Consider the following 13,514-nt stretch of genomic DNA (forward strand, 5'->3'; position numbering starts at 1 on the left):
ATCTTTTCAGGGAACAAATGACTTTTTGTTTTGATTGTGTGCTTTAAACAGCTGCTACATAAAGAACTGGAAGACCCCTATGCAAAGAAATAAGATAATCATTTAGGTCAAAGCTTTATTTAAAAATTAATGAAAATTATATTGTTATGATATTTCTTCAAGCATAGTAGTTATGTATATATGCATATATGTGTCTGTATGCTCTTCTGCCTGCCCTTGGTGGGATGTTTTAGGGGAGCATATCTGGATAGTTCTTGATGGTCCAGTAGACGCCATCTGGATTGAAAATCTGAATTCCGTTTTGGATGATAACAAAACACTAACCCTGGCCAATGGCGATCGGATTCCCATGGCTCCAAACTGCAAGATTGTTTTTGAACCTCATAACATTGACAACGCTTCGCCTGCTACCGTCTCAAGAAATGGGATGGTTTTCATGAGTTCTTCTATCCTTGATTGGAGCCCTATTCTTGAGGTATGATTGGAATCTTTTTTGGTATAATTAAAGAGGGAAATAGGTCCTTGAGCCTCCCTTTAGAGTGAGCACTGATTTTTCTGCAGACTTCCTGGTGTAATTGCATTTTAATGCTGATGTTTATGGGAGATCCTTGAATACCCTTGTAACCTTCAGCCCTGGTTGTCCCTTAAAGATTTCTTCAGTGCTCAGGGTTCCTCAGCTCCGGTTGAGGAATCATTGCAAGGCCTAGGTGAATCAATAATCCTGCTGCTGCTGCTAAGTCACTTCAGTCGTGTCCGACTCTGTGCGACCCCATAGACGGCAGCCCACTAGGCTCCTCTATCCCTGGGATTCTCCAGGCAAGAACACTGGAGTGGGCTGCCATTTCCTTCTGCAATGCATGAAAGTGAAAAGTGAAAGTGAAGTCGCTCAGTCGTGTCCGACTCTTAGCGACCCCATGGACTGCAGCCTACCAGGCTCCTCCGTCCATGGGGTTTTCCAGGCAAGAGTACTACCACATTGTAAATGAATAAGGAAAATTTAAGCAACCGTCTTAGAATATTAACTTGAAGGAGACAATTTATTAAAATTGCATATAAAGAATTTTTATGAGACTCAATAGTAATAATGTTAGTTTTAAGTTTGCACCTGGAAATAATATTTCAGATAATCTCTGTTTAATTCCTGATAAGGTATATTATTTTATTACTACCAGTATATGTTAGAGTATATTGATTATGGTAAGATTGTAATTGAATGCCTTGCATACTTACATATTTTACTAAATAAATGCCATAACGTAAGGCAGAATGCTTACTAGATAAGCCATCAGTACAATCTTTTTTGACACTGTTTGTCAAATTATTATTTTCATTTGAATAAGTTTTTTGGAGATAATTTTGATTAAAAGCTTATGAATATATATTTTAAATTAGGGGATTATAAAGAAAAGTAATTCTGATGTACAGTTGGATATGTCACTAAAAATCCTTCTGAAAATTTCAGATTTCACAATTAAATTATCCATCCTTCAAGGAAAATTTAGAACACGAGTTCTCAACTCTGGCTTTGCAAGAATAATCACCAATGGCATTTTTTTTTTTTAATATATTTTATTTTATTTTTTAACTTTACAGTATTTTATTGGTATTGGTTTTGTATTGTATTGGTTTTGCCATATATCAACATGAATCTGCCACAGGTATACACGTGTTCCCCATCCTGAACCCTCCTCCCTCCTCCCTCCCCGTACCATCCCTCTGGGTCGTCCCAGTGCATCAGCCCTAAGCATCCAGTATCGTGCATCAAAACTGGACTGGCGACTCGTTTCATATACAGATAACTGTGTCACACCTCAATCTATCAAATTAGAATCTCTGGGGAGAGAGGTGTTCTAAATGTTTTTTAAAAAGTACCACAGTGGATTCAGGCTTGGTGACAAGGGATACAGCAAACTCCAAGTGAAAATGAATTTGTGATTTTCTCCCAAATACTTCAAATTTACAAAGGCTTTTAGAAAATATTTTTATACTATTAGCTAATGAATATTTACAGTTTGCTATTTTTGAAATGAGTTTCTATTATATTCTGTCCATGTTGAGGGTGAATAAGACTTTTATATTAATGCTAATTTGCTTACAAATGGTTAGCAAGAAGCAGGACTCCTAAATCTCTGACTGTAAATGTTTAGAGGAGGGCAGGGAAGCTCTGAGAAAGTCATTGGAGGGCTGACAATGGAGAAGTTGTGATCATGAGACCCCATGAACCTCTGTGAGTCACGCTGATTTCTTGGCCCTGTGTATAATATTTTCTGCTTCCATCAACTTGAAAGTGCTAGGTTTTGTTTTTGTCATTGTGCAGTCATGTTGAATTCATGAAATTATGGGTAACTGAGAATCACCGTTTTATTGCTTCTGTTCAGAGTCTCTAAGAATGACTTGGTTTCTTGATGCCAAGGGAAATTTCCTCATCTGAAGAAAATATTGTTGTGTGTTAAATGGTATTTTGTTATGAATCACATGCACTTTACTAATACTGGCTTTCCCAAATGACTAAATTCTCCATTTTCCTGAGTATTCTTTGATATTTTTTCTACATTGGTTATTAATTAGATTAGAAGAAGTAAAATTGTGATATATCTTTGTCTCCCATTTTGAATAATCTGAGAATGGATTTCCTTTGTTTATCTTTTATTCTTCTTCCTTTTTCTAAATTATTTCCATGTATATGCCTCCTCATTTTCTCTGAGCATATTTTAACCAAGAGCCTAAGACTTTTCCCTTTATCTCAACTTCAAGACCTGAGCTTAGGTGTAGTGTAGCTGAACTTACAGATGCTAGAATCAGACTCTGGGACCAGTTTTTTCCAAATGACTTGGACTTCCCAGGTGGCTCATTGGTAAAGAATCCACCTGTAATGGAGTGGGTTTGATCCCTGGGTTGGGGATGGCTTTGACACCTACAAGCTATGGGATCCTGGGCATGTTACTTAAACTCCTTGGGCCTTAGTTTCCTCATCTATAGAAGGATAATAACCATCCCTATGTCAGAATTTTTTTGACACTAAATGAGGTCACACATGAAAGAATTTTATCAAGGCCTGGTACATTAGAAGTGCAATATAATCATTAGGTATTATTATTGTTAATTGATATTAAAAAACTCTTGTACCTCAACTGGATCATTTTTCTGGTGTGCCAATAAATTTAATGAATGCATTCATCTGAACACTAACAGGGTTTTCTTAAAAAACGTTCACCTCAAGAAGCTGAAATTCTTCGTCACCTGTACACCAAGTCATTTCCCGACCTGTATCGCTTCAGTATTCAGAACTTAGAGCATCAGATGGAGATGCTGGAGGCCTTTGTGGTCCTGCAAAGCATCAACATGCTCCAAGGCCTCATCCCTCCCAAGGTAAATCCCTCAATTTTCTCGAAATTTATCCCTTGTTAGCTGAGCCACACTTTGCAGAGTGCAAGACTTGAAATTGATTCTTAGAACCAAAGGGGGAGGGGAAGGTTTCAGTCATGGACTTCACATATTAATGCTGTGTGTGTGTGTTCTTTTTTTTTTAAACAAAGCAAGCCACGGTTTGTATTGATCACTTGGTGGCAGGCTCACAGTCATCTAAAAGGATTCTAAATTTATTTCAGAAACTTGCTTGATATTCCCAGACATCAGTTCTGAATTTGTTCTCCAGTTTTATTCATCTTTTCCTCCTTGTTTTTTTTTTGGGCGGGTGCGGGGAGAAAGCTGTTATCCCTTTTAGATCTTTACTTAGATTTTCATTAAGATATCAAAGCCAAGTCTTGGTTTGAGAATGAAGTAATTAAAAGGAAAGTTTCTTGCGTGCACAGGAGCAAGGCGGGGAGGTCACGGTGGAGCACCTGGGAAGACTGTATGTCTTCTCGCTGATGTGGAGCGTGGGGGCGGTGCTCGAACCGGACGGCAGGCGCCGCGTGGAGCAGTGGCTGCGCTCCCGGGAGATGCTGGCCCTGGACCTGCCGCCCCTCGCGGGGCCTGACGACTCCATGTTTGACTATTACGTTGGGTCCGATGGTGAGTCCTGGGCTTCTATCCGTCCATCACAAGGGAGACCATTTCCCCCCCCCCAAATGTCTGCTATTTTACCTTCTAGCTCTTTACCTGCTGCTGCTGCTGCTAAGTCGCTTCAGTCGTGTCCGACTCTGTGCGACCCCATAGGCGGCAGCCCACTAGGCTCCCCCGTCCCTGGGATTCTCCAGGCAAGAACACTGGAGTGGGTTGCCATTGCCTTCTCCAGCTCTCTACCTACCTATCTATTTATTGGTGTATATTTCCAAAAGTAATCAAAACTGTTTGCTGTAAAATTGAAATGGAAATGTTTGTGTGTGTTTGAAAGAGAGCCCATGATTTCTTTTTCATATATTTATTTCAGTTGGGTTCCAAATGCACATTTTCTTCTTGCTAAATGTATCGTGTGCTGAACTTTTAATGAGTTAAAAACAAATTAAAAAAATCCCCAAGTCAGATGCATTTCAGCTATTCATTTGATATAATCAGCAACTTTTGTAAAAATTGCAAAGTGTGAAGTATATTTTTATCAAATAGGTGTGAATATTCATAAATATATGTTAAATTTATTTATGTGCCTACATATTTATAAAGTACTGCTGCTGCTGCTGCCAAGTTGCTTCAGTCGTGTCCGACTCTGTGCGACCCCATAGATGGCAGCCCACCAGGCTCCCCTGTCCCTGGGATTCTCCAGGCAAGAACACTGGAGTGGGTTGCCATTTCCTTCTCCAGTGCATGGAAGTGAAAAGTGAAAGTGAAGTTGCTCAGTCGTGTCCGACTCTCAGCGACCCCATGGACTGCAGCCTACCAGGCTCCTCCATCCATGGGATTCTCCAGGCAAGAGTACTGGAGTATGTATATATATATATATATATATATATATATATATATATATACTACATTTATATGGAATATTTGTATATGGCATCCTCAGTTCAGTTCAGTCGCTCAGTCGTGTCCGACTCTTTGCGACCCCATGAACTGCAGCATGCCAGGCCTCCCTGTCCATCACCAACTCCCGGAGTTCACTCAAACTCATGTCCATCGAGTTGGTGATGCCATCCAGCCATCTCATCCTCTGTCGTCCCCTTCTCCTCCTGCCTCCAATCCCTCCCAGCATCAGAGTCTTTTCCAATGAGTCAACTCTTCACATGAGGTGGCCAAAGTACTGGAGTTTCAGCTTTAGTATCATTCCTTCCAAAGAATACCCAGGACTGATCTCCTTCAGAATGGACTGGTTGGATCTCCTTGCAGTCCAAGGGACTCTCAAGAGTCTTCTCCAACAATGTTTTATTTTTGGTTTTACAATTAGAAAAGTATGTAATGAAAAATGATTTTAGGTACATACTGCTATCACTGTCCTGATTTTTACACACACTTTATGTTATTAAAAACCTTTTGAGCATCCGTTGGATACCAAAGAGGGATGTCAAACTAGTCAATCCTAAAGGAAATCAGTCATGAGTATTCATTGGAAGAACTGATGCTGAAGCTCCAATACTTTGGCCACCTGATGTGAAGAGCTGACTCATTGGAAAAGACCCTGATGTTGGGAAAGATTGAAGGCAGGAGGAGAAGGGGACAACAGAGGATGAGATGGCTGAATGGCATCACCGATTCGATAGACATGAGTTTGGGCAAGCTCAGGGAGATGGTCATGGACAGGGAAGCCTGGCGTGCTGCAGTCCACAGGGTTGAAGAGTCAGGCACGACTTTTTTTTTTTTAATTTATTTTTTATTTTTTTAAATTTAATTTTATTTTTTAAACTTTACATAATTGTATTCGTTTTGCCAAATATCAAAATGAATCCATCACAGGTATACATGTGTTCCCCATCCTGAACCCTCCTCCCTCCTCCCTCCCCACACCATCCCTCTGGGTCGTCCCAGTGCACCAGCCCCAAGCATCCAGTATCGTGCATCGAACCTGGACTGGCAACTCGTTTCATACATGATATTTTACATGTTTCAATGCCATTCTCCATGACTTATTGACTGAACAACAAGAACATATTTAAAAAGAGAATTCCAAGATAACTCCTCTATTACCACTTTTTATAGCTCCTTTGGGAATTTTGACTCAGTGAACACATACTTAAATACTTAGATGTCTGAATTTAATGATTTTTATTTTTTGAGGAGCTTTTGGAAGATGGCTTCATGAGATGTCAAAAATGCTCTTTATAATTAGGAATTAAATTATTAATAGAAATATGAAGATGTAAGTGTTCTCTGTTCATCTCAGGCAAATGGATGCACTGGAACACATGTACTGAGGAATATGTCTATCCATCTAACACCACCCCAGAATATGGCTCCATCCTGGTGCCAAATGTTGACAACGTGAGAACCGACTTCTTAATTAAAACCATTGCTAAACAGGGCAAGGTATGGCACTTTCAGTTTTATTTAAAATGACACATTTGGAAATGTAATTTGAAAACATGGAGCGTCTTGCATTCATTTTAGAATGCTTTATATTGCTGTTTACAATAAATAAAAATATTACCCAAATTAGTATACTACTTCTTTTATTATTCCTTAGTAACAATATTAGGGACTTTCCAGGTGACTCAGTGGTAAGGAATTCACCTGCCAATGCAGGAGATGCAAGAGACTTGGGTTGGATCCCTGGGTTGGAAGATCCCCTGGAGAAGGAAATGGCAACCTACTCCAGTATTCTTGCCTGGAAAATTCCATGGACAGAGGAGCCCGGTGGGCTACAGTCCATGGGGTTGCAAAGAGTCAGAGATGACTGAGCATGTATGCAACAATATTAGAGTTGAATAGCTTTAATTCATAATAATTTTTTTCTCATATATGAGAAAAAAATTAATTATGAATTAAAGCTATTCTCTCTCTCTCTCTCTATATATATATATAGAGAGAGAGAGAGAAAGAATGTGCGTTTTGACTTGTTTCTCCAAAGAGAAATCCTCTCTTTTAGTTATTGTACTATTTTGCCAGGGCTGCTGTAACAAAATGCCACAGGCTTGTGGCTTAATCAGCACACATTTCTTTCTGTACAGTTCTGGAGGCCTGAAGTTCAGGATGAAGGTGTTGGCTGGTTTAGTTTTTCCGGGGACCTCTCTTTCCTGGCGTCTGGGTGGCTGTCTTCTCACTGTGTCCTCCCTCGTCTCTGTGTGTGCATGCCTGTTGCTTCTCTGTGTATCACAATGTCGTCTTCTTCTAAGGGCACCTGTTAGACTGACAAGAGCCCACCTTAATAGTCTCATTTTAGCGTAATCATCTTTTTCAAGATTCTATCTCCAGACACAGTCACCTTCTGAAGTACTCGGAGTTAGGGCATCCTCATATCCACAGTTGAGCCCATGACAATCATCTTATTGTATTTCTTTTATTTCTTTCTCAATTTCTACTGTAGGCCGTGCTGTTAATTGGTGAACAAGGAACAGCCAAGACAGTCATAATCAAAGGATTTATGTCAAAATATGATCCTGAAAGCCACGTGATCAAGAGTCTGAACTTTTCTTCTGCAACTACCCCACTGATGTTTCAGGTACTGGCTCTTGGGTGCTGCTAACTGAGCCCAGGTTTATGATGAGCTTTGGAGGCTTAAATCTCACGACTGTTCTGATGTACCCGCTGAACTTCACCTGCAATTTCACAGCCATTGTAAATCCTCTACTTATGTTTTCCAGTATCTCTATTATTCAGATTGAAGAGTTCCCGTAACCCCTTAGTTTTGATAATTCACTAGAATGACTCACAGAATTCAGGAAAATGTTATGCTTATGATTGTGGTTTTATTATAAAAGATATGAATTGGGATCTGACAAAAGAAGAGATGCATAGGAAAAGGTTTGGGAGGGTCTCGAATGTGAACCTTCTTTGTCACAGGATGTATTTACTCTCCAGGCACATCTGTGTACCTCACCAACCAGGATGGTCACCTGAGCCTCGGTGAACAGAGCAGAGGTTTTATTAAAGTTTTATTACAGAAGCATGATCAATTGGCTGCATGATTGAAGTCAATCTCCAAGCCCCTTCCCTGTGGGAGATCAGCTGATATGACATGGTTTAAAGCCCTAACACTCTAATCATATGGTTAAGTTTTCCTGGCATAAGTGGTCTGAAAGACCCACCATGAGTAATAAAGACATCCTTTTTATTCAGGAAATTCCAAGAATTTAGACTCTCACCTAGGGACCAGGACAAAGGCTAGCCACATTCCTTAGTATATGGCAGGGAGTTGGCACATATTTTTACCAGTACCTCTTGGTGGTATTGGGGCTTCCCACGTGGCACAAGTGTTAAAGAATCCACCTACCAATGTGGGAGACTCAAGAGACACAGGTTCAATCCCTGGGTCGGAAAGATCTTGTGGTCAGAAATGGCAACCTACTCCAGTATTCTTGCCTGGGAAATCTCATGGACAGAGGAGTCTGGTGGGCTACAAAGTCCATGGGGTCACACTGAGTCAGACATGACTGAGCTGGTATCTTTCTTGGTAATATTTACCCCTCTAAGGTGGTAAAGACTTGTGTTTTATATGTCTATAACATGAAATACTTATTCATTTCCTGGAAAAAGGCACACATAATCTAGAAAACATCCTGCTTATTAATATAAAATTCATAAACCATGTAATAAATTTATAGAAGCATTACCATACTGAGGTATAATAATCAGAAGAATAATAAAGCAGATTTTCAAAGTATTAGCATCTCTTCTCTAGGAGTTCAATTGTTGGATTTACAGCTAATAACCTTTAACCCAGATCCTTCCTATCCTTCAGTAAGAAGGGAGTCTCAGCACTTCACTGTTTATTTTTCTGTTCAGAGGCATCTTGGGGTCATCTGCTCTGTTTAGTGCCTGTTTTGACTGCTGAGCATCAGGGCTTCCTAGTAAGCTAGACTCATTAGTTTTAGAAAGCTTTCAATTAGCCCAACTGCTGTAATTAACTTGCTCATGATAATTTTCAGCCATTCATGCTAAACAAGGGGTGATGGAGCTGAGAGCATTTGTCTCCCATTTACTTGGCTCCAAACCAAATTGAAATTGTAGATGAGAAAATAGATATTGTTCATCCCTCTCGTGTTACCACGATGGCACATGTATCAGGGGCACATGTCTGTTGCTGGACAGATTGTTTTCATCCGAGCTTCCTTTTTTTTCACCATAGGGTCACTTTCACATGTTTTATCTGTAGGAGGACAGGCTCTATGTCCTTTTCTGCTAGGGACTATCCAGTTAACTTCTGTTGTCTCAGATAAATAATGAATAGCATTCGCCTCACTAACCAATGTATGAAGTTTGAGCAAAAATTACGTGGTCACCCTATTTTTAGCTAAGGAATTCAGTTAGTCTTTGAAGAGAGATGATTCTTTTTCTTTCTCAAACAAATATTAATTATTTTTGCAAGCGATTCACACATATCTTTAAAAATGTGAGTAATACAGAAAATAAGAAGAAAGTGAAAATTTCTTGAGGGAATTTCTGAAAAGATTTGTTTCTTTAAAAAATAATGTTAAAGTGTTTTGAATGCAACAGCCATCTTATAAATGCTGACATAAGTTTTGGTTTTTAAAAATGAGAATTCTTGTGTGGTGCTTGGTTTCAGTGTCGGTATGGAGGCGTTTGATGAGCTCCTGTCAATTAATGTTCCTTGGAGTCAGGAGTTCCCTGGAGTCAGGGATTGGACTTAAGCCTCCTACTTCCAGTTATCGGTCTTAATTTTACAGTAGTTTCAAAACTTCTCCTTCTATACAGCACCACTGATAAAACATCTACGTTAAAGATGAAAAGTTTCTCTACTGTGAGGGTCACTCAGAGAGGTTCACAGCGTTACATGGAGAAGAGAAGAGGGAGGAGGGAGTTAGAGGTGACCCAAATGAGATGAGGTGGAATCAATAGTGGAGAGAGTGGGCTAGCCAGTAGTCACTTCCTTATGTGCACTCCACAACTGGACCGCTCAGAGATGTTCACGGAGTTATACAGGGAAGAGAAGAAGGAGGCAGGAGACAGAGGTGGCCAGAAGGATAAAAGGGGGAAATGAAAAGGCGGGAGACAGATCCAGCCAGTAATCAGTTCCTTAAGTGTTCTCCACCGTCTGGAACACACAGAAATTCACAGAGTTGGGTAGAGTAGAGAGGGGTTAGGGAGGAGATACAGGTGACCTGGTGGAGAAAATGGAGAGTCCAAAGGGAGAGAGAGCAGTCAAGCCAGTAATCTCGTACACTAGTGAAAAATGGGTCCTGAAGATTGGGTTCTTAAAGGTACAAAATTGGTAACAAATACATAAAAACAAAAATTAGAAATTAGAGTAGAGTTTGGAATTTCAAAAATGCGATGTTAATGAAAAGGAGAAGGAAAAGAAAGAGAGAAAAAACGAACAAAGAAAAACAAACAAGGTCGTGAAAGTAATAAAGAAACTACAGGTACAAAATTGATAACTAATACCAAACAGCAAAAATTAAAAATCCAGAGTAGAGTTTGGAATTTCAAAAATACAACGTTAAAAAAAAAAAAAAAAAAAAAGAAGAAGAAGAAAAATAAAGAGAGAAAACAAACAAACCAACAAAAACAATGTTGCAAAAATTATAAAGAAAATACAGGTACAAAATTGATATCAAATACCAAAAAGCATAAATTAAAAATCTTGAGTAGAGTTTGGAATTGCAGATATACGATGTTATATAAAAGAAGAAGAGAAAGAAACAGAGGAAAAAAAAAAAAAAGTCACAGCAATTATGAAAAAAACTATAGGTACAAAATTGATAACATATATCAAAAGGCTAAAATTAAAAATCTAGAGTAGAGTTTGGAATTTCAAAAATGCAATGTTAAAGAAAAGAAGAAAAAGAAAAAAGAAAAAAAAAAAAAAAAAAAAAAACAAACCACGGTCAAAAAATTATAAAATATATATATGAAGTTTGCTGAAGAAGAAAAAAAAAAAAAATAGGGTCTTTTTTTTTTTTTTTTGCAAAGTAATAGTTATAAAAGTGAAAATTAAAGGACAATAGAGGACTTAAAAAAATTTTTTTTTTAATTAAAAAAAAAAAGAAAGAAAGAAAGATTGATCGTAAAAATAGTAAAAATATATCTAGGTCTTTCTCTGGTTTTGTTGTGAGTATTGTGGGTTCAGTTCATTTTTGGCAGTTCCTTAGTCCGACTTATATTTCTCAAGATCTATAGGCCCCTTCCTATGTAATCCGTAGTAACCACAGGGTTTTAATCTATGACCTGTAGCTTCCAAGGCGTTTCCCTCTGTTAGAGCTTCTTCTGTTTGCTGGTCTCTTCAGTGTCTGGTCTTCCAAACTCATTCTATGAGGCCACCATCACCCTAATACCAAAACCTGACAAAGATGCCACAAAAAAAGAAAACTACAGGCCAATATCACTGATGAACATAGATGCAAAAATCCTTAACAAAATTCTAGCAATCAGAATCCAACAACACATTAAAAAGATCATACACCATGACCAAGTGGGCTTTATCCCAGGGATGCAAGGATTCTTCAATATCCGCAAATCAATCAATGTAATACACCACATTAACAAATTGAAAAATAAAAACCATATGATTATCTCAATAGATGCAGAGAAAGCCTTTGACAAAATTCAACATCCATTTATGATCAAAACTCTCCAGAAAGCAGGAATAGAAGGAACCTACCTCAACATAATCAAAGCTATATATGACAAACCCACAGCAAACATTATCCTCAATGGTGAAAAATTGAAAGCATTTCCTCTAAAGTCAGGAACAAGACAAGGGTGCCCACTTTCACCATTACTATTCAACATAGTTTTGGAAGTTTTGGCCACAGCAATCAGAACAGAAAAAGAAATAAAAGGAATCCAAATTGGAAAAGAAGAAGTAAAGCTCTCACTGTTTGCAGATGACATGATCCTCTACATAGAAAACCCTAAAGACTCCACCAGAAAATTACTAGAACTAATCAATGACTATAGTAAAGTTGCAGGATATAAAATCAACACACAGAAATCCCTTGCATTCCTATACACTAATAATGAGAAAACAGAAAGAGAAATTAAGGAAACAATTCCATTCACCATTGCAACGGAAAGAATAAAATACTTAGGAATATATCTACCTAAAGAATCTAAAGACCTATATATAGAAAACTATAAAACACTGGTGAAAGAAATCAAAGAGGACACTAACAGATGGAGAAATATACCATGTTCATGGATTGGAAGAATCAATGTAGTGAAAATGAGTATACTACCCAAAGCAATCTATAGATTCAATGCAATCCCTATCAAGCTACCAACAGCATTCTTCACAGAGCTAGAACAAATAATTTCACAATTTGTATGGAAAAACAAAAAACCTCGAATAGCCAAAGCGATCTTGAGAAAGAAGAATGGAACTGGAGGAATCAACCTACCTGACTTCAGGCTCTACTACAAAGTCACAGTTATCAAGACAGTATGGTACTGGCACAAAGACAGAAATATAGATCAATGGAACAAAATAGAAAGCCCAGAGATAAATCCATGCACATATGGACACCTTATCTTCGACAAAGGAGGCAAGAATATACAATGGATTAAAGACAATCTCTTTAACAAGTGGTGCTGGGAACTCTGGTCAACCACTTGTAAAAGAATGAAACTAGAACACTTTCTAACACCATACACAAAAATAAACTCAAAATGGATTAAAGATCTAAACATAAGACCAGAAACTATAAAACTCCTAGAGGAGAACATAGGCAAAACACTCTCTGACATACATCACAGCAGGATCCTCTATGACCCACCTCCCAGAATATTGGAAATAAAAGCAAAAATAAACAAATGGGACCTAATTAACCTTAAAAGCTTTTGCACATCAAAGGAAACTATTAGCAAGGTGAAAAGACAGCCTTCAGAATGGGAGAAGATAATAGCAAATGAAGCAACTGACAAACAACTAATCTCGAGAATATACAAGCAACTCCTACAGCTCAACTCCAGAAAAATAAATGACCCAATCAAAAAATGGGCCAAAGAACTAAATAGACATTTCTCCAAAGAAGACATACAGATGGCTAACAAACACATGAAAAGATGCTCAACATCACTCATTATCAGAGAAATGCAAATCAAAACCACTATGAGGTACCATTTCACACCAGTCAGAATGGCTGCAATCCAAAAGTCTACAAGTAATAAATGCTGGAGAGGGTGTGGAGAAAAGGGAACCCTCTTACACTGTTGGTGGGAATGCAAACTAGTGCAGCCACTATGGAGAACAGTGTGGAGATTCCTTAAAAAACTGGAAATAGACATGCCTTATGATCCAGCAATCCCACTGCTGGGCATACACACTGAGGAAACCAGAAGGGAAAGAGACACGAGTACCCCAATGTTCATCGCAGCACTGTTTATAATAGCCAGGACATGGAAGCAACCTAGATGTCCATCAGCAGATGAATGGATAAGAAAGCAGTGGTACATATACACAATGGAGTATTATTCAGCCATTAAAAAGAATACATTTGAATCAGTTCTAATGAGGTGGATGAAACTGG

General features: G+C 38.5%; 1 protein-coding gene across 1 annotated transcript in view; it reads left to right on the forward strand.

Moving 5' to 3' along the window:
• Positions 1–13,514, forward strand: part of DNAH5 (dynein axonemal heavy chain 5) — a 336,311-nt gene that overhangs the window by 192,483 nt on the left and 130,314 nt on the right. Inside the window, exons 43-47 of the mRNA XM_045163647.1 lie at positions 234–475; positions 3,193–3,369; positions 3,813–4,014; positions 6,254–6,396; positions 7,394–7,528. Coding sequence (XP_045019582.1) covers positions 234–475; positions 3,193–3,369; positions 3,813–4,014; positions 6,254–6,396; positions 7,394–7,528 — 899 coding nt within the window. The remainder of the gene's footprint in view (positions 1–233; positions 476–3,192; positions 3,370–3,812; positions 4,015–6,253; positions 6,397–7,393; positions 7,529–13,514) is intronic.

Source organism: Bubalus bubalis, chromosome 19, assembly GCF_019923935.1.
Source record: "Bubalus bubalis isolate 160015118507 breed Murrah chromosome 19, NDDB_SH_1, whole genome shotgun sequence".
Classification (NCBI taxonomy): Eukaryota; Metazoa; Chordata; class Mammalia; order Artiodactyla; family Bovidae; genus Bubalus; species Bubalus bubalis.